This window comes from Naegleria gruberi (assembly GCF_000004985.1).
Source record: "Naegleria gruberi genomic scaffold NAEGRscaffold_51, whole genome shotgun sequence".
NCBI lineage: Eukaryota > Heterolobosea > Eutetramitea > Acrasida > Naegleriidae > Naegleria > Naegleria gruberi.
Window position 1 is genome coordinate 203409 of NW_003163276.1, and position 26372 is coordinate 229780.

At 33.6% G+C, this 26372-nt stretch overlaps 14 protein-coding genes across 14 annotated transcripts; 7 read left to right on the plus strand and 7 right to left on the minus strand.

Moving 5' to 3' along the window:
• Window positions 1-314: 314 nt before the first annotated feature.
• NAEGRDRAFT_81131 (Band_7_stomatin_like domain-containing protein) lies at window positions 315-2578 on the minus strand (the record flags this gene model as incomplete). Its single annotated transcript, XM_002672779.1, has 2 exons — window positions 315-2088; window positions 2133-2578. 2 exons carry the CDS (start codon window positions 2576-2578, stop codon window positions 339-341), a joined length of 2196 nt encoding a protein of 731 aa, XP_002672825.1. The 3' UTR covers window positions 315-338.
• Window positions 2579-3386: 808 nt separating this feature from the next.
• On the plus strand, window positions 3387-4388 carry NAEGRDRAFT_72164 (uncharacterized protein; the record flags this gene model as incomplete). The annotated part of the gene is made up of 1 exon (XM_002672714.1): window positions 3387-4388. The coding sequence occupies one exon, from the start codon at window positions 3387-3389 to the stop codon at window positions 4386-4388; it is 1002 nt and encodes a 333-aa protein (XP_002672760.1).
• A 370-nt stretch (window positions 4389-4758) lies between these two features.
• Window positions 4759-5298, plus strand: NAEGRDRAFT_72165 (uncharacterized protein; the record flags this gene model as incomplete). The annotated part of the gene is made up of 1 exon (XM_002672715.1): window positions 4759-5298. One exon carries the CDS (start codon window positions 4759-4761, stop codon window positions 5296-5298), a length of 540 nt encoding a protein of 179 aa, XP_002672761.1.
• Window positions 5299-6119: 821 nt separating this feature from the next.
• NAEGRDRAFT_72166 (uncharacterized protein) lies at window positions 6120-7025 on the plus strand (the record flags this gene model as incomplete). Its single annotated transcript, XM_002672716.1, has 1 exon — window positions 6120-7025. The coding sequence occupies one exon, from the start codon at window positions 6120-6122 to the stop codon at window positions 7023-7025; it is 906 nt and encodes a 301-aa protein (XP_002672762.1).
• A 616-nt stretch (window positions 7026-7641) lies between these two features.
• On the plus strand, window positions 7642-9291 carry NAEGRDRAFT_72167 (uncharacterized protein; the record flags this gene model as incomplete). Its single annotated transcript, XM_002672717.1, has 1 exon — window positions 7642-9291. One exon carries the CDS (start codon window positions 7642-7644, stop codon window positions 9289-9291), a length of 1650 nt encoding a protein of 549 aa, XP_002672763.1.
• A 414-nt stretch (window positions 9292-9705) lies between these two features.
• NAEGRDRAFT_72168 (uncharacterized protein) lies at window positions 9706-10131 on the minus strand (the record flags this gene model as incomplete). Its single annotated transcript, XM_002672780.1, has 1 exon — window positions 9706-10131. One exon carries the CDS (start codon window positions 10129-10131, stop codon window positions 9706-9708), a length of 426 nt encoding a protein of 141 aa, XP_002672826.1.
• Window positions 10132-10311: 180 nt separating this feature from the next.
• Window positions 10312-12168, minus strand: NAEGRDRAFT_52040 (uncharacterized protein; the record flags this gene model as incomplete). Its single annotated transcript, XM_002672781.1, has 1 exon — window positions 10312-12168. The coding sequence occupies one exon, from the start codon at window positions 12166-12168 to the stop codon at window positions 10312-10314; it is 1857 nt and encodes a 618-aa protein (XP_002672827.1).
• A 326-nt stretch (window positions 12169-12494) lies between these two features.
• NAEGRDRAFT_72170 (uncharacterized protein) lies at window positions 12495-15410 on the plus strand (the record flags this gene model as incomplete). Its single annotated transcript, XM_002672718.1, has 2 exons — window positions 12495-14234; window positions 14274-15410. The coding sequence occupies 2 exons, from the start codon at window positions 12495-12497 to the stop codon at window positions 15408-15410; spliced, it is 2877 nt and encodes a 958-aa protein (XP_002672764.1).
• A 1259-nt stretch (window positions 15411-16669) lies between these two features.
• NAEGRDRAFT_81132 (cytochrome P450-like protein) lies at window positions 16670-18500 on the minus strand (the record flags this gene model as incomplete). The annotated part of the gene is made up of 4 exons (XM_002672782.1): window positions 16670-17291; window positions 17337-17706; window positions 17775-18069; window positions 18166-18500. 4 exons carry the CDS (start codon window positions 18498-18500, stop codon window positions 16675-16677), a joined length of 1617 nt encoding a protein of 538 aa, XP_002672828.1. The 3' UTR covers window positions 16670-16674.
• A 226-nt stretch (window positions 18501-18726) lies between these two features.
• NAEGRDRAFT_52042 (uncharacterized protein) lies at window positions 18727-20709 on the plus strand (the record flags this gene model as incomplete). The annotated part of the gene is made up of 1 exon (XM_002672719.1): window positions 18727-20709. One exon carries the CDS (start codon window positions 18727-18729, stop codon window positions 20707-20709), a length of 1983 nt encoding a protein of 660 aa, XP_002672765.1.
• A 158-nt stretch (window positions 20710-20867) lies between these two features.
• Window positions 20868-21272, plus strand: NAEGRDRAFT_72173 (uncharacterized protein; the record flags this gene model as incomplete). Its single annotated transcript, XM_002672720.1, has 1 exon — window positions 20868-21272. The coding sequence occupies one exon, from the start codon at window positions 20868-20870 to the stop codon at window positions 21270-21272; it is 405 nt and encodes a 134-aa protein (XP_002672766.1).
• Window positions 21273-21336: 64 nt separating this feature from the next.
• Window positions 21337-22125, minus strand: NAEGRDRAFT_72174 (uncharacterized protein; the record flags this gene model as incomplete). The annotated part of the gene is made up of 1 exon (XM_002672783.1): window positions 21337-22125. The coding sequence occupies one exon, from the start codon at window positions 22123-22125 to the stop codon at window positions 21337-21339; it is 789 nt and encodes a 262-aa protein (XP_002672829.1).
• Window positions 22126-23133: 1008 nt separating this feature from the next.
• On the minus strand, window positions 23134-24998 carry NAEGRDRAFT_72175 (uncharacterized protein; the record flags this gene model as incomplete). Its single annotated transcript, XM_002672784.1, has 2 exons — window positions 23134-23691; window positions 23733-24998. The coding sequence occupies 2 exons, from the start codon at window positions 24996-24998 to the stop codon at window positions 23134-23136; spliced, it is 1824 nt and encodes a 607-aa protein (XP_002672830.1).
• A 170-nt stretch (window positions 24999-25168) lies between these two features.
• On the minus strand, window positions 25169-26368 carry NAEGRDRAFT_72176 (uncharacterized protein; the record flags this gene model as incomplete). The annotated part of the gene is made up of 3 exons (XM_002672785.1): window positions 25169-25962; window positions 26058-26232; window positions 26294-26368. 3 exons carry the CDS (start codon window positions 26366-26368, stop codon window positions 25169-25171), a joined length of 1044 nt encoding a protein of 347 aa, XP_002672831.1.
• Window positions 26369-26372: the final 4 nt, after the last annotated feature.

Here is a 26372-nt window from a genome sequence, read left to right on the forward strand (position 1 = left end):
CAGACTCTCTTTTTTACAATGTTATTTCCTTGTGTTTTCAAAAGACGATAACACGAAGAAGTGTTAGAAGGTTACAATAAAAGCGAAAATGCTAAAAATACAATGTTGAAAATTTTTTTGAGATTGATGATCATGATTTGTTGTGCTTTTTCAAATGTTCTCCATTCCGTGTGAATTTGATTTGTTTTGGAAGGCTGGAATGTGGGGTGGTCTTTGTCATCGTATTAAAATAAATTTCTTATTGGAAGGTAATGTGATGAGCTAGAGTTAGAATGGTTGTGTGGAATCTTGAAATATCTACCGTAGTTTTTTTTAATTCTCCAAAATATTTTATTGATCTATTTCTTGACCTTAACGGAAGAACTTTGAGTGATGCTATCAAATGTTGGAATGTTTCCTTGAAGACCAAACATTTGCAAAGGCAAACAACCCATATTTGCATCACTTGGAAGGTAAACAACTTGAGAAACACTCTTCATGGCTTGAATAACCATGTCATGGTGTTTTGTCAAGAGAGCTTCTTGTTTACCAAATTCAGTGGAGCTCAAATATTCAGCTCTCTTCTTTTCAGCAAGGGCTTTAATTTCAATAGCTTTGGCTTCAGCTTCTGCTTCAATGGTGAGAGCTTCAGCTTTGGCTTTGGCAAGAGTCTTGATTTCAATAGCCTTGGTTTCAGCTAGAATGATAGTGGCACTATTCTTGGCTTCAGTTTCAGTCTTTAATTTGAAAGCTTCGGCTGTAGCTTTGATAGAGTTGATGGAATTCAATCTTTCTTGACCAGCCAATTCAATTTCTCTTTGAGCCTCCAAGTTTGCAAGTTTAGTAGATGTTTCTGCGGTAATAATAGCTTGCTTGGAAATATTGTTGGCCAGCTCTTGATTCATAATTTGGAAGTCTTCAATACGAATATTATCAATCAAAATACCGTATTGCTTTTTGAATGAATCATGAATCTTGGAAAGAAATTCATCATGCAAGTTCTCAAAGAATTGAGGAGCAGAGGGAGGTCCATTTTCATTATGTGTTTGTTGTGTATCACCTTTGAGATCGCTTGCTGAAATAGTCTTGCTTTGAGCTAATTGATTCAATGCAGTGGATCTAACAATGGATTGGAGGGCAGCAATTGAGTTATCCTTGATAAGCTTAATTGTAGCACTTTCATTTCCGATAGTGAGCAAAGTTAACTTTGGATCAGCAATTCTAAATGAAACAGCAGCTCTAATACCAACTTCAACAAAGTCACGGGTATCACATCTTAAGAATGGTTCCTTTGACTTGACATCTTCGATCAATGGAATAGACATCAATTTAGTTGACATGTAGGACTCAAAAACTCTATCCAACTCATCAAAAACAAAGGTTCCAGGTCCAAGAATGTCCAGCTTACCTGCTTTGTAGGTTACACCAACTTCACCTTCATAGACAACAATACGCATTGTACTACCCAATACAATCAATTTGGTTTTGACAGGGACACATTTCTCAAAGTTAAAATCTATGCTATCAATTTCATAAACTCCTGGCTCTTGAATCAAGATTGGAGATTGTTTCCACCAACCTAATCCAATCTCACCAAGGTTAACTCTAAATCTTGTGATTGGTGGATGTGAAATCAAATTGTCAGTGGCAGATTTCAATCCAGAGAAGGTAACATTTTGATCATTGAATGTGTATAAACCTTCAGGCAAAAGACATTGCTTGGTTCCAATAGAAGTAAGACCAATTTGACCCTTTCCTACTCTAATAATCTTAATGGTTTCATGTTGAATGAATGGTTCGTTCATTGCACACAATCCAGAGTATGTGAACAAGGCAGAGTCAATGACATAATTACCAGGTGTCAAAAGCTTTGGAACGTTTGCTTCAATGACCTTAGCATAGTGACCTTGTGGAATTCTCAGAATGTTAATAGTTCCATGCTTGATATTTTCCTTATTCATTTCAATAGAACCACCATAATGGAATAATCTAGTATTTCTAACATGCAAGCCTTCAGCAAGAAGTAATGGTTTACCATTCAATGTAGCAAGTCCAAAATAACCTTTTTTAACTCTAATAATTTTAAGAGTTTCGTGTTCAATTTCATCACTATTATAAATTTATAGTAAGAGAATGATAATTCAAATACTTACCTTGCAATATTATATGTAGTAGACCAGTGAGCACGAGGATTAATATTAAGATAACGACCTGGTCCAACAATTTCAACACAACCATTGTGCATAACCACTCTAATGTTACCTTGATCAATAACCTTATTACCAAGAGTTGATTTGATCACAGAAACACCCTTTTCATTAACCAAATTACAAATTTGATTAATAATCTCATCATTACTTGTTCCATTAACATTGGGTTTGACAAGTAAATTTTCCAATGATTCACAACCCAACTCTAAACGGTTGGTAATTATGTTTCCATTTGCATGATCAAATTTGTATGGAGAAAGATCAATCTTTTCTCTGTACAAGCTTTTAGCAAGTTCATTCAATGTTTCGTTTTTCGGATTTAGATTTACAATTGTTGCTTCTACGTTATTAACCAAATTATTATCACTGTTAGGAGAGTTTGGAATCATCAAACAGGAGTGTAGGTGCTAACAAAGATGAGGCTTTTACGAGAGAGAAGGAAGGTGCTTTAGAGGCTTTTTGTTTTGATGAGCAAGATTGTTGGCTTGTCTCTTTATGGTATCGGATGGTACTGGCTTGGTAGAATGTTTAATAATAAAACTTTTGGTTCTATGAATGATCTTCTAATTGGGATTTACAATGTTGTGATGAATCAGTAAAGAGTGATTAAATGAACAATTTTGGTGATGGTAGTGGGAACTCGTAATTACATTTTTTTTAAAAAAATGTAATTTTAAAAGTAAAATTAGAATTTGCTATTATTAAGGAGACAAGCTCATTTAGAGTTTGTAGTAGATTCCTGATCAAATTGATTGATCAAAAATTAGTGGGGAAAGATTTTCTGACGATTGCTTGGTGCCATTTCTTGAAATATTGGAAAAACAAGAAAATGAATCTTTATGTTTGTACTCATCAACTCTCACGTTGGAGGAGGAGGATCTGAAATGGACTCTACAGCTGACGTCTTAATACTTATTATTAAACTTCAACTATTGGACAAGGAGTGACACAAAGGAACAATCACAAAAAATTGTTTTTATTTAAGGGAACAGGAGGTTCAATCCGAGGATCCTTAGCGGAATAATTAAGGAGTAGCAACAATTTCCACAACTTTCCGCTGCGCCTACTATAATTACAAGAATTAAAAAAACAACCTTAATAAACCATTTATCAACTCAAAGAGAAACCGTTTGCATCAGAGGATGGAGGAAGGTCGTTTATTTTGTGCCAACTCTAAATGAGTGAGTATTCTTCAGAATGTTTCTCGCTGTGATGATACTTCTCTCCATATCGATAGCCATTGAAGGAGACACTAGTGTTCACGATAATAAGGAAATTGTGTTCTATCCATTGAGAACCCATCAACAATTTGATATCCAGAATATTCCGACCTATTTTCTGGAATCTGCCTATTTTAAGGCCTATTTTGAACTCTATTATAGTGAGGATGATTTTGATTTAATAGGAACTCATCAATTCCTTTCTGAACAAACACAAGTGAGTGAATATCCTTCCATTATTAAGAAAAACAAGCTGTTATTTCAATATGGTCTAACATGGGATTTGACTAAGGCTCACATGAAACCAAACACTCAAAAGAATCAAACAGTTACTCTCAAATTCTATCCTCAATTCAAGTACAACATTGATCCTTACTCTGTTAGAGCCTTTTTGATAAAGCAAAGTGAAAATTTGGGAATTCAGACTCAATTCACTCCACTCTTTCCCGCTTCAGATGTTGAATCACCAACATTAGGTCCTTGGGAATGTACTTTATCTCTTCGAAATTATAACTTTGATTTGCCATTGCAATTGACAATATTTGCTTACTCAGCAGCGAGTATTGGTTATGTACCTGGAGAGGTTGTGCCAATTTACTATCCAAGGGGTGTTTCATTCTTCATGAAAGGTACATCAAATCTCAGATTAGATGTCATGTATGCTAATGCAACTGTGATAGATCCGTATGAAAGAGAGAGAGCTCCCACACTTAGTGTTAGTAGCTACAGAAAAACAGTTAACGCCCCAAGTGGTTATTTAGTGTTTACACAATTCTTTGTAAAGGAAGATTCGAATAATATCCTTGATATGGAAGAAACAAGATTATTTACCTTCAATTCAGCTCTATATGTTGGTAGTTTTACTATTGACCCCTTTTCTTTGAAGTGTGCATACGCAACCAAAGATTCAAACTTCCAAACTCTAGTTATTGATCCAACATCCTCTGTTACAATTGGCTGCCTATTCACTCACTTGTAATCAAGTAATACCAGATTCAGAATACGTTTTTGCACTTGTTGGTAGTGATGTGCCAAGAGATGAATGTCAGCTCTCTAGCTCATGTCCAATTCGTTCCTCCAGAATTCAATCATATTCTGCATGGAAGATGCAATTACTTGTTTCCTTTGATAAAAACACCCAACTTCAAGGATCTATTTCAGTAAGCACTGGATCTTTAATAGATTTCCCAGGCGCAACATTCTCTCCTACCAATCAGGGACCACTTACTCTTCTTGGTATTGTTTATTTCAATTTACAAAAAACAACCATCAAGAAACAACTAAATAATACAGACGAATTAAGGAATTCAATTATTGTAAGGGCTTTTACAAATCTAAGGGCACAACAAATGGAAGATGCCATGGTTCCTTATTCTCTTAGATTATTCAAGTACAATTCGACCCAAAATTTGTTTGAATTAATTTCACAAGATGTTCCATTGGACTCTATTTCGAGTTTTTCTTTCGATTTGGAACAATTATTGGCCTCAAAAAGTCAGAAATTCACAATAGGATTGTGTACTTATAAGGGTACAAAAGGTGTAGTTGGAGATTTGGTTTATGCTCACTACCCGAGAATTGTTAATTTTTACCTTAACAACTTTGTAATCTTGTCAATTTACTTTAAAGCAGTTTTCACAACAGCAATCATGTACGAAAAGAGACCTTACTTTACAATTAATAATTATGTTCCAAAAAATGTCAAGGGATTGAATGATTTTGTAATTTTACACAGTTTCATGCAACAAAATGGAAATGGATTGGAAACGATTGGATACGATGATGGAAGAAAGTTTACCTTTCCAATAGATTCAATCTCAGGAGCATTTGTAGATACATCTGGTAGATCAGTAACTTTTAAATTTGAACATGTCAGATGTGTCTATTGAGCCTTGTCCGAAAACGCTTTTTTTTCGAATTTTTGAAAAAGTAAACACTCACGCTTCTTTTTCGCTTTCTCTCATCACATTTTGTTTTTTGTGTGAGCGCTGAAACAAGAGGGATTCTTTTTTGTGCGAAAGCGATTTGGATATTCTTGCCAAAACAATGGCGAGTGTTTCTTCCTTTCAACTGCAAGAAGTAAAATATTTTTATGAGAAGAGAATTTCTTTCTGGTTGGTTTCGAAAGCACTTTCGAAATTAAAAAGTCTCCATCTTAAACAAACTAGTTTTCAACAACCACAATAACACTGATCCTAAAACTTTAGGATTAAGTAGAAGGATGTATAGAGGTTACATCCATGGAATATTTCTTCTCTGGTCTCATTATCCATCAAGTATTAATATGTTTTCGATTTAAAATTACAATAACAATTTTCGAATTCACCTTTCTTTAACTCATAAACAACAAACAGGCCATAAATAAATGTGAGAGCTTGTTTAACCACTTTAACTTGTTTGCGTTTCATCGTGAACATGTCCACTCACACTTGTCATTTCGATTTAAAAATTACACAACAAAAGGAGAAAAGAATCCCGGCACAAGTTTTCGAGGAGCGAAAGAAGAAAAGGCTTTTGTGAACGTGTGCGTTTGTTTTCGATTTTCGGGCTTTCTCACATTTTCGAAAAAAAACAGGGTTTCGACAAGGCTCATTTATTCAAAGAAACAAACTTTGAAAAATTGGAAATTAGTCAAGGTATCACTACGCTTGACAAAAACCAATTTGTAATTGATTGCTTTGAGGATGTAAGAGATGAAACTTTTGTTTTCATGTTAATTGCCAAACCATTTATTGGAATAGTTCAAAATAATACCGCATTTGGTAATGAATATCCTGTGACAAGCACGAACACTGATTCATTCACAAGCAATATTCTCCCTTCAGATTCAATCAAGATATCTTTCAATCCGAATGGTAAATCAACAGGTAGTTATGTTTTCAAATCAGATAAGAGAAAATATTCAGATTATCAACTTCCAACACTTCAACAGCAGCCACTCTCATTACTTGGTATGTTTATTCTAAATGGGACGAACGTAAAGCTTGGTGCCAATTATTTGGATCGCCAAGTTGACATTGTTTATGAGAAGAAGACAATGGAAAGAAACTTTGATCCATATTCGTATAGATTCTTCTCTGTTGATGATGAAAATCAAGAATTTAAGTTATTGAATTGTGAAGATGTTCCCTCTCAAGATGAATGGAAATATTCGATTGATTTGAGCAAACAACAAAATAGACAAGTTAAATTTGCAGTATTTGGATTTAATAATATAATTGGTGAAATGAATCGTGAATATTCTATTCATTACAATAGAATGCTAAAGTTTGCTCTCTCTGATTTGAATAGTGGACTGGAAATTTCATTTTCATCTGAATTATTTCCACAAATCAATAATGGAGTGAAATTCATTTTGAAAGAGAAACAAGATGCAACTCAATTTAATAATTTCATGAATGTGATGAGATTTACAATTGTTCAAACAGTTAGATCAGATATATTGAGTGAAAGAAAATTCCAATACAATAACAAATTGAGTGATATGGAAGGAAATAAGATTTCAAATTTAACAAGATTACAATGTGTTTACATTACCAACTCAGGAATAATTTATGGAACAAGTTTAGTTACCATTGAATCAAATAATCAATATACTTTACATGTAATGAAATAATATTACATGAAGAATATGATTTACAAATTGTTGAACCATCTCCAATCATTCCTCCTTCACCTCCTCAACCAGAACACTCAATCAAACCAGATCACTCAATTAGTCCACAACCGAAACCACAACCATCACTTATTGATCCAAAACCACAAGAATCAATTAAATTGCAACCTGTATCTTCTATAAAACCATCTCAAAGTTCAGGTATAACAAAGGATGATATTGGAAATGGATCAAAAAAAGATGAAGCAATACTCATTCTTGGTATTTGTCTTGCAATAATTACCTTATTAGCAATAGGTTCCTTACTTGTGGCCATTGTACAGTCAATGAGGTTGAAAGGCAAGTTTGCAGTCATCCTATAAATCATCTAAAAATCAAGAAATGAAAGATCCAATGTTATGGAATATAAGTTGAATAAATTATATTAGTTGATAATGTCAATTCATCAACAGATTTTGTTTATCAAGATTTTAAATGTTGAATTGAAAATTACAATGAAATATATTCACTATTAATAGTTGATAAATGGAGGTTCAAATAGTATTTGAAGATAATTCACAACCCAATTTGTCCAAGTAATGGGATATGTTAGCAACACCGAAACTAGACGAAAAAAATGTTAAAAAGTGGATTGTTACTTTTCACTTGTTTGTTTGTGGTTATCACTAGAGTTGAGCAAGTGTTAGCATCGACCAATGTTCAAATTGCCCACTCCCTGAACATTCCTTCAGTTTGGCAACAATTACCACTTTCCGATAATTTATCTGAAAGGGTTGTTTTAACATTTGCATTAAAAAATAGAAATGTTGAATGGTTGCAAAGAATATTCGAAAATGTGAATAATCCAATGCATAGAGATTATGAAAAATACCTCACCATGAAACAAGTTTCCGATATAACTTCTCCTCAACAAACTAATCTCGTCATTGAATACTTGAACTCAATTCCTGACTGTTCTATATTGAACATTTCCAAACACGGCAATTTAATAACAGTGAAAATAAGTTTACAATCTGTAAATTTACATTTAAATGCCAAAATGAAACCATTCGTCCACAAGGAAACCAAAGAAATAATTTTCCGCTCCCTGAATGGTTTCTCTCTTCCATTGGAAATTAGTAAGATTGTGAAAACTGTTTTTGGAATTCATCATTTTCCACATGGAAATGCAAAAAAGAAATTCACTGCTGCTCAATCTTCACATCCAATAACTCCGAAGGAAATTTGGAATAGATACAATGTCAGTTTACCAACAAGTATCAATGGACAAAGTTCTCAGGCGATTGCTTCTCTTTTGGGACAGTTCTATAATTCAAATGATTTGAGTCAATTCCAACACATGTACAACTTGACACAAATGCAACCAATTGTAAATGGAGATAATAATAATGGAAAACCAGGAATGGAAGCTTCTTTAGATATTCAATATATTATGGGAATTGCACAGGGAATTAATACTACAATTAATAGTATTGCATCCAATAATATTGAAGATCCATTTGTGCAGTGGATTTCAGTAATTCAATCACAAGGAGATTCAAGTGCATGGATTCATTCAATTTCGTATGGAGCTGTCGAGAAGGATATTCCAGCAGATGTAAAGGAAACTGTCGATCAGGAATTCCAAAAAATTGGATCAACAGGAAGAACTATATTTGTTAGTTCTGGAGATAATGGAGTCAGATGCAGTGATTATGGTGATAGATTTGAACCAGAATGGCCAACTAGTAGTCCTTTTGTTGTCTCTGTTGGAGCTACAGAATTTAAAATTAAGGGAGGAAAAATCTCAGAAATTGGAGCTGATTTCACGGGAGGTGGATTTTCAGATGCCTACAAAAGACCAAGTTATCAAGATGAAGCAGTTACTAATTATTTGAATCAAGAATCATTCCCAGATAGATCGTATTTCAATCAGAATGGTAGAATGTTTCCAGATATGACCTTAATTGGAAAAGGTTTTCAAGTAATTCTTTCAGGAAAGGTTCAATCAGTTGATGGAACAAGTGCCAGTACACCAAGTGTAGCTGCTCTATTTTCTCTTCTCAATAATATTCGTTTCCTACAAAATAAGAAACCAATCGGATTCCTTAATCCATGGCTCTATCAAATAGCTCCAAAAACACCAAATGCTTTCTATGATATCACAGAGGGTTATAATTCATTCGATCCATGTCCTGGATTCTTTGCAACCAAATCATTTGATCCAGTGAGTGGTATTGGCGTACCAAACTTTGCAATTCTAAAGGATTTAATCTTGACAAAATAGAGAATTCCACTACTGTAGGGTCCTGAAGAAATAAAAAGAATTACACCAGCTCATCAACTGACATGGGAATTCCACATCAACACATTACCTGCAACATGCCCTAATATCTTTGGAAACATCCTCAGAAAATTGGAAGGGCTATGCATTAGGTCTGAATAATTTTGGTAGAAACCAACGTAATTCCAATAGATAGGTTGTATTTCCAAAGCAATAGCAACAATCTCTAAAAGAATGAATATTGAATTGTGGTTAAGAAAGTTTTAAATTTAATAACCAGCCAAGACCAAGTTTCAATCCTAGAAATGCTCTGTTCAAAAAAACCTCCATCATTTTAAGAACTAGGAATATGGCAAGATACTGAGAAAATATTTAGGTTTTGTATCAGTTTTTGGTTAGTCAATAAACTGCATCCATCTACAGCCAAGTTCTTTCACCCTTAGAAGTCAACAAATTCATTCTATTTCTGTAACCAGTCTCTGGTTTTGGAGGTTTATAAATTGGTTGAGGAATGCCATTATTGTAGTTGGCACAATTATTGAAAATATTTTTCTTCGTTTTAAATTCGTGGAGGGATTTCATTTGAGCTCTGTATAATTGTTTTTGAATGGAATTTGGAGAAGTATTCACAGAAGGAGCTTCAACAATCGAATAATTATTTTCCACTCTAATTTTAGGATAATTCATAGAGAAGTCCATTCTATCGATCGGTAAATTATTTTCCACATTGTGCACATCCTTTTTCTTATTGAATTGACTTTTTCTTCTTAATCTCCCACATTTCTTCTTTTCTCTATTTTCTTGATTCGGATAGATTCTCCAATCTAACCGAGAAAAATACATGGGTGGTTCATCTGGATCAGAATTTAATTTAATTTTAATTTTAATATCGGCGTAAGAAATATTTGATGACGGAACAAAGGTGGTTTGTTGTCTAACCTTGCCAGCTCTACTAATGTTGGTTGCCATTTTTTTTTAAATTTGTTGTAAACTTATGTTTTGGTAAAAAGCATGGATATTGAACTAGTGCATGCTAGAGGTGAATATAAAATGTCCATTGGCATGGTAGATGAAATTTGAGTGATTTTTCATTTCTTGGAACGAAACTTGTTGAGTTTGAATGAAATCTGAAGGGAGGAGTATTTTGGAGCATAGTTGAGGAAGAATTGGAGTGAAGAGAGTTTGAATTTGGTTTGGAGTGCGGAATTTGAAAGCAATCAAATCACAACAGCTAATTAAAATCAAGTCATCGTTCAAGATCTTGAAGGAATAGGTGTAATCCTTCACGTTGAGATATTCGTGGACCAGTTGTCCATCATTGAGAGTCTGATGCATAAAGTTTTGAATCTTTAGATAAAGGTGCTGAGATGAGGTTGAATCTTGTTCATTCATCTTCAAGACACCAATATCTGAAGAGTTCCAATATGACGATCCAATCAAGTCTTTCGAATAATCAAAGAATAATTTTCTGTGCTCTTCAGATGAAAATTCCAATTTTTCAATTGTTGAGTGTTGAAGGGATTCTAAAGAAAGTGAGGAATCCAGATGAGTTTTGAGGAATATTGGTGGACAACAAGCTACTCTTTCTCTCTTCATATCTATGAGCATTGAGTTGCATTGTTGGTGAAATGAGCTCATCTCCTTTGAGATGTCAATTGTCTTGAAAATATTGTAAGTATTCTCAATAATTTCTACATTTAGATTGGTCAAGAGTTTGTTCGAAATCATGTCTCTGTATTCATTGAGAACTTTGAAACAGGTTTCCAGGTTAGAAAGCATATTTTCCATCTCTCTATACATTAAAGGTTGTGTTCGATTGTCCCTATCAACTACCATTCGTTTAGAATATAATTCTATATTCTCCAGTTGTGCATCTGTTTGCACCATTTGGAATGCAATAGATTTTACAATGTGGAGAAAATCTCCTTCCTCGCCTGCTGTTTTAAAATCTTGTTCAGAGTTGCTTGATTTCTTGTTTGTGGACCCTGCCTTGAAATGTGATTCGAACATGTTTTGAATTAATTGAGGTAAATCCACATTTCTTTGCTTTTTTCTAAGCATTTTGTAATTTTGCATTAAATTATCCCATTTAAGGTTTTTCACTTCAAACCATTTCCTGAATAGCTCCTCATTAAAGTCCTTCTCCAATAATTTCTTTTCTCTAAATTCTCTTTCCCATAAAATACATTGTTTACAAATTTTTGAATAATCAATTAGTTTCACACTTTCAACTCGTTTTCTAAAATCCAAAGATTTCAAATTTGATTTCATATCGTCATGATACAAATCAGTTAAATCCTCATCCATACACCCATGAACAATTCCAAAATTATCCAACAGCTCACTAACCAATTCATGATCCTCAACTCCCAAAAACTCAATCAACACAGCTCTTTGTCTAATCTTTGCCTTGTGAATTCTCATCACTCGTCCAACCATTGACAATATCTGTCTGACACCTCTCACCATCTTTAACACAATATTTCTCTGAACAAAATCCTTCACAGGACACTCATATTTTTGTTCATGATATCCATACGTTAATTTAATTTGATTATTGATGGCATCAGCAGTTCCTTTAAAACAATCAATGACAATTCCCTTCTCACTATCAATGACTATTAAATTCCGATTCTCTTCCAATTTATTCTCCACACAGAAATCGAAACAAACTTTCTGTGAGGGAAGTTTTCTCTTGTAGGCTGGTGTTGTTTTATTGGTGGTGGTGATTGGAATCCAGTAGATTACATCTCTATCGATAGAATCAGTGGAGCCATGAACAACCCATGGAAGCTTTCTCAACTCTTCCAGTGTCCAATCATTGGTTGTGAGTGAATCTTCAACTACTGGTCCGATATCATTCAATTGATTTTCCATCATTTTGTTTACCAAAGTGTAATGTGATGGTAATTTTTTGTGTTTGGTGAATTTATAAAATTGCACCCAAAGTTCATGCTGAATTTGTTTCAAATTTGCATTTACTTAACAATTTTACAATCAGCATTTTGTTATTAAATTAATAATTATAAGAATATTACTCCGAATCATAAATTAATAATAATAGTAAATTTAATTATTAAAAAAAATCATCAAAAATCCCAAAGAACACATTTTCATCATCTGTTATAATCAAAATAATCAAATTGCAAATATATTAAATTAATAACTTAACGGAATACAAAGTAGTAGCAATATTAGATAAGAAAATGGGAGCAAAAGTTAAAATTCAAGTAAAAAGCTGTAGAAATTTACCAATCATGGATAGGAGTAGTGGATTAACAGATGCCTATGTTGTTGTTAAATGTGGTAGTGAATATCAATTTAAAACACCTGTCTGTAGGAAAACTTTAAATCCATCATGGAATATTGACGCTTTTAGATTTGAAGTGCCGAATAATGATTATTTACAGGAAAATGTAATTGAATTTAAAATTATTGATTATGATGTAGTTACACAGGATGATGTAATCGGAACAGTTATTGTTGATACTAATTTATTAGCCTTGAATCAGGTAAATCAATTTAGTGGTTGGTTGCCAATTTTTGACTCATTTAGAGGAGTTTGTGGAGAATTGAATATTCATATCAAGATTGATTTCATTCAAAATATTAATCCATACCGAGACAGTTGTCCAGAAGTTCAATTCTTTTCATGTCCAAGTATTTATCCACTCATGGAATATACTCAATATTCTATAAGAATTAGTGATTTTGTTGAGGAATTATTAATCGATGACGATCCAGAATATGATTCGTTCAAGGATTTATTGAGAAGCAGTCGAAGTTCAAACGATCAGAGACAATTACTTCTCTATCAATTATCTGGTAGATTAAAAAGAAGAATGGGAAAGAAAGTCCAAGAAGCTAATGACAACATTATATTTGGATATGAGGAATGTTTTGATTTGGAAAATGATATTATTATTGTGAGAGGTTTGGGAACTAGATGCAAATTATCAACAAAAAGACTAGTTGAAGAAATTCCACAAATAGCTCTACCAGGCACACCTCCAATGAATATCATTCCACTCACTGATTTTGCATCTTCGCCACTGGCTGCTGCTTCTGTTGATTCTCCAACCAATACATTCAATGGACAAAGTGATGTGAAATTAATTACCATCAAGACACTTGACTCACAACATATCAAATACATGGCAGGTATTGTTCAAGCAAGATCTGTCAAATTACTCTCACCAGATATGAAACTAAGTGATATGCAAAAAGAAAGAGACGGATGGTGGAATGAATTAAGAGCAGAAATCAAGGAAAATGCCAGATCACTCGGTTGTACTCATGTGATTGGCTATTCTGAACAATATGAATTATTTTCCAAGGGATCAGTTTGTATCCTTTGTGCAGAAGGAACAGCAGCTGTGCTCAATCCTCAATTTGAGAATTACAATATTAGAAACTTGTCTGATGATCAAGAAGAAAAGGAAGTTGACAAGCATATTGAAGATAGATACTGTAGAATGTTCCACCTTCCTAAGAATAGTCCATTCTTTAGAGCTGGTGCTTCTGTGTGTCCATTACGTGGTGATGGTTATGTTCCAAATATGTTTATTTCAACTTGTGAAATTCCAAACATTATAGAACAAAGATTTTCATTACAACAAAAGCACTTTATTGAAGCCAGAATTTGTAGAACCAAGAAGAAGAAATTTGGAGAAAGCAATGCTTATAGTATTAGTAATGTTCTACCTTTCGTGGTTCACGATCTTCACAAGCAATTTGTGCACAAAATGAATTTGTGTCACTGTAATGCTGCTTTCAGTGTTTCCTATAATCTTGCTATTAATGACAATTTCATTATTTTAACATGTAGAGGAACTGGTCTGTGCATTGATGCCCTCCCAAGAAATGAAAAGATGAGCTTTATTCTCCCAGATGAGAAAGACAATACTGACCAAATAAGACTCTTGACAGATTATAGTGATTACTATGTAAGTTGAATATTATACCAGTGTATCTAATTTTCAAAGTCTATATTATTGGACAATTCTATTGAAGAAAGACATGAAGAAGCCGAAACTGAAGAAAATGTAGATTCTCCAAGAGGAAAGGATTTGAATGATAGTATATCTTCTGGTTCTGAAAATGAGGAACTTATTGAAAGTGGAAGTGCTGGATTTGCTCTTGAAATGGCAGATGAACAGGATGAAGATTTCATCAACTCACTTGTGGAACCTCTTTTACCTTGTGGAATTCATTTTACAACATTGAAACATATTTCAGAACTTGCATCCAAATCAATGTCTCATCTTCAGTACATCTTCTTAGAAAAGTCATTCCCTCTCAAGACTGATAATGTTAAAAAGCAACAACAGTACATTGCTTCACTTTTCAGAGAGTTGTACATTACCCTGTCTTTCAAATTATTACTGCTTTCCAATGAAGAATTGAATCAAAGTGTTTATGTGATGGGTATTTCTGAAAAACTCAGATTGGAAGATTCAAACGATTTGATTATTACCTTGCAAGCTATGCCAGCTTTGGTCACTTCACACCAACTCAAAGCCAATCCACAACTTGAACAAATGAAGGCCAATCTACCACAACTCCTTCCACCACTACCACACCCACAGTCCATTACCACTAATATTGATATTGGAAGTCCAAGAAAGAGAGACACTTCACCACTCAATAGAGGCACTTCACAAAATCTCACTTCAAGCTTTGAAACTCCTGAAATGCTTTTCAATATGGATATTGACCAAAAATCAGAAACACCTTCGGTAATACCTGAAGAACGTGATATCGATAAGGAATGGATGGAAGAGCAGTATGTTGTCATTACACCAATGTACTTTATTCCTGGAGCCAAAATTGAAAAGGTAGTCGGTGCTATTACACAACACCTTGTTAGAGAGTCCACCAATGTAGTCCAATTCAGTTCCTTCCAACAGGAATGCATCATGGAAGCAACTTCCATCATTAGAGCACACACTAAGGCCATCGACTGCAATGCCCTCATTAATTATTCTGTCAAATTCCATGCTGTGTTAGATAATCCATCTAAGAAGCAAGCTTACATCATGCTGACAATTTCTGGTGATGCTTGTAAGGTTTCCTACTCTTCCTCCTCAGGCCTTCAAAGATTAACAGAATTATCCAAATAATAATATTATCATAATACTGTATAGACCATTCCCACAAATTATCCAAAGTGTGCGCCTCAGAGAACTCTCCAAGAATATATAGAGATAGGTGCTGCACTGTGCAAAACACGGAACAATTTATTTGCCTCCACAACGTTCATGAAAAACAAATAAAAACGCACAAACACAATCAATGAACAGTCATCATCATCATAATCACCAACACAAACCATTTAATGGTGCAATATTAATCTTCTTCATCACCACATTGTTCAGCTTAATAGCATTCGGATACTGTTCAACCTTAATAGAAAACTCAGCAAGGGATGTAAACATTGCCTCGGCAATATCCATTGATGTAAAGAAGGAAACACGGGACAAGTTATATGGAAAGAATCACATCCTCTACATTGCCTCATTCAATGTGAGTTCCAACAACAATGATCAGGTAACAGTGACTACATCCTTGATATCCACCAATGGAGACACTTCACTTCCGATCCAAATTGAAGTTTGGCAAATTGATGATACCTATGGCTACATTTCCAACATTACACTGGTGTCAACAATGAAGGAACAAATTCTGCTCGAATATAACGGAAAATCAGTTCAGCAATATTATGTGAGAGTGAGATCGTTCTATGTGAAATCGACTTCCTTTGGAGAATTTTCAATCTCTTTCACAATGGAAAAGAAATTAGATTATGGATTGATTTTTGGATTGGCAATTGGTATTCCATGTGGAATTTTATTACTTTTTATTGTGTTGGGAGCTGTTGGACATGTTAAAATTCAGAAAATGAGATTGGAAAATTATGATAGGGAACGTCAAGCTAGTGCACCAAAAAACGTAAAACTCAAACCAAATGTCAAAAGTAATTTTGAACAACCTGAATATGAAGTTGAACCTTTACCAATTTTATCAAATTTACCTCAATTTCCAAAAGTTAAAGAAGAACCACCAAAACATCAAACAATTTCCTCAGAGGATCTCATTAAATTTGAAGGACAATCCATGGTCGGAGATGAAGCAATTTCTGAAATTTCAGTGGTTGATGAAGAAGATGTCAGAGTTTCCATGCCTAGAGTTCCCCTTCCTAAATATATTGAACCACGAGATGCTGTTTCAGATAAGATTCCTCAAGTAGAACCAACTCCATCTTCCACTCCTCCACCTTGTGTCGAAAGTGAAATTCAACCAGTTCCTTCTGAAGACGAAGTGAATTTTGATATTTCAGTTCCACTTCCAGATAAAATTTAGTGAGATTTGTAAATTTAAATTGAGCTAATTGAGTTTCTTTAATTTCAAATAAATATCCCTGCTTGGTTTCATTGTCACATCGGCTACTTCTCCAATTTCTCCCTCAGTTGCACATTCCAATTCAAAACTAGTGATTACTTGATGTAAGATGCTTAATATTTCAATTTCTGCAAATCTCTTTCCAATGCATTGTCTCTTACCAGCAGAGAATGGACAAAAGATAAATTTGTTTTCCTTTAACATGTCAATAACCTCTGGTCTGTCAAAACGTTCAGGAACAAATTCCATTGAATCATTTCCCCAATAATCTGGATCAGTTTGTGAAATGCAAAACTTCATTTCTATAGTGACTCCTTTTGGAACCATTTTACCAGCAATTTCAACTTTTTGCATGGAAAATCTGCTATTGGTTGGAGCAGGTCCTTTCAATCTCAAAGTTTCAGAGACAACATTTCTGGCATATGTCAACTTGTCCATATCCATATAAAGTGAAAAATCAATTCCTGATTCTCCAACTTGTTCTCTAAATTCATTTCTGAGTTTTTCTTGTCTTTCTTTATCCTTTGATAAAAGATAAAACATCCAAATTTGTACATTTTGTGACGTATCCCAACCTGCTAGCAAAAAGGCATGAGAATTGGCTAAATAATTCCATTAGAAAATTGACAATTTCCTCAATAACTTACCAACAATTTCATCCTTTGTGAATCCATATTTCGTATAAGTGTCATCAGTTTGTCTATCATCCTCTCTCTTTGAAAGTAACATTTGTGAAATCAAATTGCTCTTGAAAATTTCACCGCTTTCACTTTCCAATTTAATTTCATTTTCTCTTTTCTCAACAATGTTAAACAAGATATTTGGCCATTCCTTGAAAACCATCTTGTACTTTTCTGGGAAGAAGATTTTAGTGAATGCCTCAATGTGTTTCCTCTTGAATAATAATCCAGCAGATAGTACTTGAAAGATTGTTTTTGTAATGAGTGGCATTCTTTCATTTTCATTTCCAATTGCATCCAAATCTGCCATTCCAAATCCAGCTCTTCCAATAACATCCTATTATCATTTCGAATATTTTTAAATAATGGTCAACTCTGTTTTTCATTGTAAACTTGAAAACTTACAATGGCGACTCTATTAATCCAATTATTAATAATGATAGTATCACTTTTATCCCTATTCTCCCACATCTTCTCAACCAATCTCTTGGCAATATATGAAATATGATCTCTCAATACAAGTGACAGAACTTCATCAGAGAAACTTGGCTTGGTCAATTGACGATGTCTCTTCCATCCATCTCCATAATCAGTAAATAAATTCTTTACATGATGAGGAATATTCATATTATTAAACAATGGATGTTTACGGAAATATTTATCTTTTGTAACCAAAATCTCTTTATAATTATCAGGATGACTATTCTCAAACGAAAATTATCAAATTTTGTGCAAAATTGTAAAATATATGAAATTATTTTCCTCCTTGACTCATTCCACAATCAAAAACACTTACACTGCAAAACAAACAGTATTAGTTCCAATAGTAATTCTCCAAATATTTTCCTTTCCAAACTTTTTAGCATTCCTAGCTTGTAAACGAGGTGAAAATAAAAAGTCCTGCTCTGGATTGAATAATCGGAGGGTAAAGTAAGAGTAGAATGAATAGCCAGGGATGTGTTTTACTCGTTGAATTTCTTTAAAGTGTTGGTAATAGGCATAGAGATGATAGATCACAAATAATATTAAAAGTACATAAATAAAATTCCATAACCACGCATGAGATGAAGCAGTAGTGTGGTTGATGTTAGACAGTAAACCATCAATTGTGTTGTGCTGGCTTATGGACATTTTTTATGACTGTTTGAATTTAAAGGTCGGTGGCATTGGAAACATGCAAGTTTAATAAAGAAAATAATTGATTGTCCTATAGAAAAACATGTCCCCTCTCCTCTGATTGCCCTCTTTCAAGCCACTTTCCAACAAAATTCTTCACCAATAAATAATTCTTCACAAGTGCAAAATCAATTTTTCTTCAAAAATTCGTTTTCAAAATTAAAAATAAAATTGAAAAAAAATGTTGAACAATAATAATGGAGAGGGTGATAGTTCCATGCCTAATGTAACATCATCATCATCGGATTCGAGAGCTGATATGATGATGACACAGGAGGATGAAGGTGTTGATATTGGAGAAATTGCAAAGAAATTTAATCCAGCACAGGATGGTGATGTAGAAATGGGAGAAGCCTCTTCGTCATCTTCCGATGGTGATGAAGTTGTAAAGAGATTTGAAGTTTATTTATCACATAAATTGTCTGATAAACTTTACTTGCTACAATATCCACTTCGTCCAAAGAATAATAATTATAATTTTCAACAATTGAAGGAAGTTAGATTTAAACCGAATCACAACAAGATGGAAATGGATTTTGAAGTGAATACAAGAAGCGAACATTATAATACAGATTCTGGTCAAGAATATTCTACATTTTCCCTTTCATCAACTAGTGTTCCTGTCAAGGCAAATTATGCTGTTGGTATTCTTAGAGGAAATCAATTGCATCTTACTCCTTTGTGGAACATGTTACAATTACGTCCTGGTTTCCAACATATTAATGATGGTTATTCAACTGGAAAGAGTAAAGTTGTAAGAAAAAAGAAGGGAGAAGAAGGAGAGGAAAATGGTGATAAAAAGAATGAAGCTGTACCAAATGCTTCTCAAGGAGGTGGTATGAACTTTAGATTACAATCGGATAGAAAGGCATTGGAAAGATCATATCAATTTATGAAGGATCAAGAAAATAATGAAAAATCCATTAACTTGGCTCTCTATTCACCTCAAGACTCTAGACAACATATTGAATCACTCTTTGAACAAAGAGATGATCCTGTTAGATTTAATGTACCACCAACTGCCTATCTTAAACAATTGGTTCAATATAGAGAAGAAGATCAATCAGCTATGGCTCAAGGTTCTTTGGGAGCAATCAAGAAAATCAAATTGGGAGAAAGACAAGTTTACTATGCCTTGTATCTTGCTAAAATTCTTCCATTCTCAAAGATTAGAGAGCTTTCAACACGTATAAAGAGTGATGAAGAAATGCTCAATGCTCTCCAGCGATATGGTGTATTTGTGGATGGTAGATGGGTTCTCAAATCAGAATTCAATGAAAAGATTATCAAATTGAAAGACTTGGATAAGAATCCTTGGACTTGTCTTAAATATCCAAAAACAGCAGCCTTTAGAGAATATTTACTTTACCTCTTCCAAACAGAAAAGAAAGTTATCAGAAAAAAGTTTGTTGAAAAGACTGGCATTGAAGCTGATAGGGCCAAACAATTACTCGAAGAAGTTGCTGTATTAAAGAAGGTATCTCAAGACGCAGATGAAGATGATGAATTGGCTGCCTACTGGGTTCTTAAATATGACGTGGATCAAGAATTCATTGACGAGTTTAGATCATTTGCTGGTTTGACAGTCAAGCAAATGTGGACAAAGAGAGAATTGGAAATTAATAACTTGACTAATTCTAACTTTAGAGATTTATCAATTCTCTTACATGATGTTCCAAAATCAAATGCAAGAGGTGTGGGAGGTGCTACACCAAACAGATTTGTTGCTTCTGTGGAAAGTGAATTGAAATTGTTCATTACCAATACCCTTCTTGAAAATGGTGTCTGTAGTGATGTCTTACTCAAGAAGAAGAAGAATGAAAACCCATCTAAGTACATTAATAATGCTAAGGAAGAAGATTTCTTAAAAATTTTGGATGAAGTTTCTATTGAATTTAATAATGCTAGAATTATGAAGTACAGATCTGATTACTCAGAGAAGGAAAACAAATATAGAGAGGCCATTGTAAAGGCATTTAAAGAGAACAAATATTGTCTTTCAAAGCCAAACGTTAAGGAGGTCATTAAGAATGCTTTCAATGAAGATATTCCACAAAACAGTTTTGTAAGAATCATGGTTGAATTGGCCATAAACGATGCAACTAACAAATGGCACGCAAAAACAGGTACTGAAGCTCTCAAACCTTCCAATACTACTGTATAAATCAAAATATTACACTCAACTAATTGTAGAACCAACTCATATAAACTTTAATTTATTTTCCTACCAAGAAGACAGAAAATCTTTGCTCAACCATCAAGAAGAAAATTATCACATCAACATCATACAAAAATCAAATAATTAATTAAAATAAATAAAAAATGACTACTGCCCAAGCACCAATCAAGACTTTGTCAGAAGACGAAGAAATGTATGTCGAAGCTGAAGGAAAACTCTTCGAATTATACAAACACAGATCAACAAATATTGCTCAATCCCAAGCTTTGGAAAGAGAAAAGAGAATGGCTACTCTTACCTTTGTAGAACTTGATAAACTTCCTTCCGATACAATCACATACAAGGCTGTAGGAAGATCCTTCATCACCAGAAAACAAGATGTTTTAAAGGGAGATATTCGTAATAATATTGAATATTGTGATGTGGAACTTAAAAAGCTTCAAGAAACGAGAATTTCTATTCAAAAGAGAATTGAAGCTGAAGAGGAATCATTTAAGACTATTATTCAAAAGATTCAACTTTCAAAACAACAACCTAAATCAAATTAATCATAAATTATTATTTTATTAGATATATAGTACACATTTAGCAACAACAACAATAACAAACATATTATTGGAGAACTTTGTGGAATTGATTGTAAGCTTGTTCCACATCATAGTATAATTGTCTAGCTTGGTCATCATCAAGATTTTCGTGGGCTTTCATCTGGTTAAATGTTACAATCCAATCCTTTATCCTTAACTTTCCTTCAAATTCTTTAATTTGTAATTTGTTCAAAGAGTCCATTAAATCTAAAAGCATTGGAGCTAATTGATCTTTAGCAACCAATCCCAATTTGATAGAATCCATGAGTGTGATAAAGTATTGAGTAGTTTGAGCAATTTGTTTAGCTGTTGATTCTCCACTGGTGTCTTTTCCACCATGTTCAACTGTTGCAGGAACACCAACTTTCAAAAGTCTATTAGTTGCTGCTGGACAGTCCAATTTATATTCTCTCATGAATTTTTCAATATCAGGTACATCTGCGGAAACAATTGGTGTGATCGTTTTGAATTTTGCAATTAATTTTGAACAAGCCTTTGTATATTCATCGGCTTTTATAGAATCTTTAACGTAGGCCTTTTCCAATCTCTCTACAGAATAAATTAATGAATATAATTCAGACATATTTTCAAACTTTTCTCTGTCCTTTCTAGTTTCAAATAATTTTACCTTTTCTTGTGATACTTTTTGTGTTGGAGATGAAGAAGAAATTGGTGATGTTCGTGTTGGTGTTGTTGTTGATGATGATTGAACAGGAGATGGACTCGATGACATTGTCGATGATGATGTTGCCATGTTGATATTGCTTGGGGGAGCAGAGTAAACATTTCCCGAGTAGCTGTAAGTTCTTTGCATTTTTTTAAAAATAGAAAAGGAAATGGAAACAAAGCGGACACAAGTTTAAAAACCTTAGATCTGATTATTATTAAAGAATTTTGATTAATAATTATTATTTCATGAGCTTGATCCTAATAATGATTGAGATTGAATTTAATATCGATATTACATTTGATGAAGCTTTCGCGCCTTTTTCAAATGTTTTAAATTTTAAAAAAAATATGAAAATTAAAATTAAGAGATCGCTATTGGTTGCTAGTTGGACATGGAAGAGTCCGGATGAGGTTTGTGGTATTTGCCATTGGCCACTTGATGGTTTATCACCAGACGGAGCTTCTAAATTTCAGCAACCGGGAGATGATTGTCCTGTTGTATGGGGAAAATGTAAACATGCTTTCCATTTGACTTGTATTGCTAAATGGTTGGAAACTAAAACAACAGATGCACAAACTTGTCCAATGTGTAGAGTACACTGGGAATTCCTCTAAATTATTATTAGGAATTTATTTGATGGTTTTTAAACCATTAATTGCTTGGAAAAAGAAAATTGCTTCCGATATCATGATTGAAGAATGAAGCATCAAAGATTAAGATTGAATAATATGTAATACTCGAATTCATAAGAATCTAGAAAAATTAGTTTGTTGAAATAAATAATTTGATAAAATCAAAAGTTATTATAATCTTTTAAAATCACATATGAAAAAAATGGATATTTCTAGATTTATTGATGGACAAAAGACTTCGTCTGTTACGTCATTTAGTCACATCAATGATTCATCAAATACTTTTCTAAAAACCCCATCCCTTGATGTTGTTGACTCAATACTTGCCAACCAAAATCCACAACTTTCCAATGCCAGCGAATATTTTAAAGTTTCTAATACTAAACTGGTTTCATACGGAGATGATAATCAAAAAACTGGACCATTGATGATTCTCAATCAAAATATTTCTAATTATCATGAAAAGAAAACGGAAACATTGTTTAAATTTAAATTGTGGCAAGAATAATACATAATATATTTATTTAATTGATTTGACAACTCTCCTTGATAGTAATGCCAAATCTGTTAATTGAGAAAAGTCAGCTGATCTTCCAATAATTATCCTCTTAACTTCTCCAAAGTATTTCTTACAGGATTGGCATTTAGAAATTCTTGCCTCCAAATTAATATCAATTTGAGCATTACTGTTTGCAAGTTGAAGATTATCTTCAATTAATTGAGCAAAACAATTGTGGAGTAAATGAGTTATTTTCAGTGCTGTCGAAATATGTTCTTCATAATTTTCCTGAACGAGCTCGATAATTATTGGAAGTAAATATACACACATATCAAGAGATATATTCTTCTTGGCTTCTGGACGAAGTAACTCGTTTAACATATCTGAAGCTAATGGAAGATCTTTCATCTTGGCCATAGCTTTAATGGCTTCCTTTGGATCACCTTGATCAATCCACGTTCTTCTCACAATCTTGAGATTATTTAATCTATTTGTCATTGCAACAGCCATCTTTTGATGCGACTTCATAATGCCATTAATGATATCCTCGTCACTAATCTCTGTAATTACTTCTCCTTTCTAATGAAATGTTATTGAAACTCAAATACAAAGATACTTACTGGAAGGAAGTTATCAATATCTAAATTTGCTGGCTCCTTTCTCTTTGCAGAGACAATTGCAACCTCAGGTGTTTGTCCTCCTAATTGAGGAGTTCTCCTTCCTTCGCCTGATACTTTTGTTACCGTAAATACTTCTCCATTATTTGTTGTAGTTGTAGATATACTAACAGGCTTTCTATTTCTAATTTCATTCAGTACATCCTCAGTTGAACTATTGAGGTTTTCATTGAAACTCTCCTGAGTAATCTGAGGTGAAAGAATTACCTTCTTATTATCATCTCCACTACCAGTATACCAAGGCTTTACAGAATCGACTGGAATAACCCAAACACCAACATATCCATTGATATTAGGATTATTTGCAACAGTAAATACTTGATTCAATCCTTGATGTAAATATACATCTCCAACATCACTCCATCTAGCATCTACATTGTCAATACAACGCATATTCTCACTCTTCCAACTGTGAACTTTCAGTCCTTCATTGCAAATTGATAAGATAACAGATCCCTCATTTGGACTAAATTGCACAGACTTGATTGCAGAAGGGAAAATATCAGAACGAGAAACCATATCAACTCCTCCATCAATATTGAAAACTGAAACAGTTCTATCTAAACTGCCTGTAGCAACCAAGAAATCAGATGGGTGAAAGTCCATACAAGTCAAAGCATTTCTGTGAGCTTGTGTTTGGTAGAATAATTTTCCAGCAATAACATCATAAACTCTGAGAAAACCATCCTCACAACCTGTTACAATCCATTTTCCATCAGGAGTGAATTTTACTACGGTAACAGCCTCCTTTTCTACTTGACCTTTGTATGTTTGAACAGCTTTCCTCTCCTTAACATCCCAAACTTTTAAATTTGTATCAAGAGAACCTGTTGCGAAATAATTAGCAAAAGGATGGTAGTCAATACAAGTAACACTTGCACGATGTCCATTTACATAAATTGCACTGGAGTGATTTAATTGTTGTCCAGAATTTAAATCCCATGATCTGATTGAACCGGATTCAGCAGCAGCAATAAGTAAATCTTCTGTATTATTAAAAGCGAGACAAGTAATTGGACTTTTATGACCAATCAGAGACATTAAGGGCTCATCATTGGCAGCATGCCATACTTTTACTATAGCATCTTCACTTCCGGTTGCAAATATTTGACCAGATTTTCTACCAATCCTCGAACACAACACTTGTTTTTTGTGTGCTGCAAAGTTTCTCAAATTAATTGCTCGTCCTCTCAAATCATCGATTAGCATTTTTTATTTTAAGAATTTCTGTACGTAAAAAAGGCGCCATTTTGGTTTTAAAAACAATAAACGTCAAACTCCCTTGATTGTTATTGCGAGTTGTATAATTTGTCATACAATTTACAAGTACTCAAATGAGGAATTGTAATAAATAAATCTTTTTGAGTCTTATTAAAAATTTAGAATTGAGAAGTAAGTGATTTTGGTTTGATATCCAAATCTTCAAAAGTCATAACTGTCTTCTTATAGGATGGTTCACCAAGTCTATCCAAAACTCCTTGAAGTGTCAAATCACCACCATGTTGTCTCAAAATATTGAATTGGTCACGAGTGACAGTTGGATTTGGTAACATTTGCGTACATCCAAGAATAAAATCAAAGACTGGATATGGAGTTGGTATAGCTGGTCTACTGAAAGTCTTTGAAATAATTTGACCAAAGGTCATTACTTCTGGACCTGCCAAATACAAATTCTTTCCTTTAGTTTCTTCAACCTTGGAGAAAATTGTCTTTTCGAGAGCTTCAACAACATCTTCAACAAAAACTGGTTGAAGTTTAGCACCTGAGAATGGTGTTGGTATAACTGGGAAGAATTTCAATGGAGTTCTTCTGATTCTGTTAATATAAGCACCTGATGAGTAGTTACCCTTTCTATCGAACATAATACTTGGCTTTACATTGGTTGAATTTGGGAAATTACCATAGACAATATCCTCAGATCTGAAATTGGTATCAGACCACCATGAAGGTGAATCAAGTTCCGAGTTAAGGAAAGTAACATTAATCATTTGGTCAGCACCATTTGTGTGTGCACTATGAGAAATATTGCTTGGTCCATCAATATAAATTTCAACAAAAGTGTTATCACTTTCATAAAGGATTCCTGTAAGATTGATAACAACATCACTTCCGTAAATAGCTCTATCAACAGAGTCCTTATCAGTGACGTCAGAATAAACAACAGTAATGTTATCTAAATAGTTCCAATTAACATTAAATTATCATTATCAAAATTATCAAGGTTGTTTGTGTTAAACATTTTCAAGCCATAAGAGATTTGTTACATACCACCAATTCTCTTAGCTACTGGTTCAAATTCATTATTTCCTCTACAAGCAACAATAACTCTATCGCATTGTGGAGCGATACGCTTCACGACTTCTTGTCCAAGGAAACCATTACCACCAAAGATAGTCACTGTTGGTTTAACATGTCTAACAGAGGTTGTAGCAGTGGAATAAAACTAGTTAATATCCAAAATTAAATAATTTAATATAACAAGAGATTTAAATAATAATATTTACTTTTTGTTGGGAGGTAAGTAAATTTTTGGAGAGGAGAGATTTGTTTCCGCTGACGAGTCTCTTAAAGCTTTGCATTTTT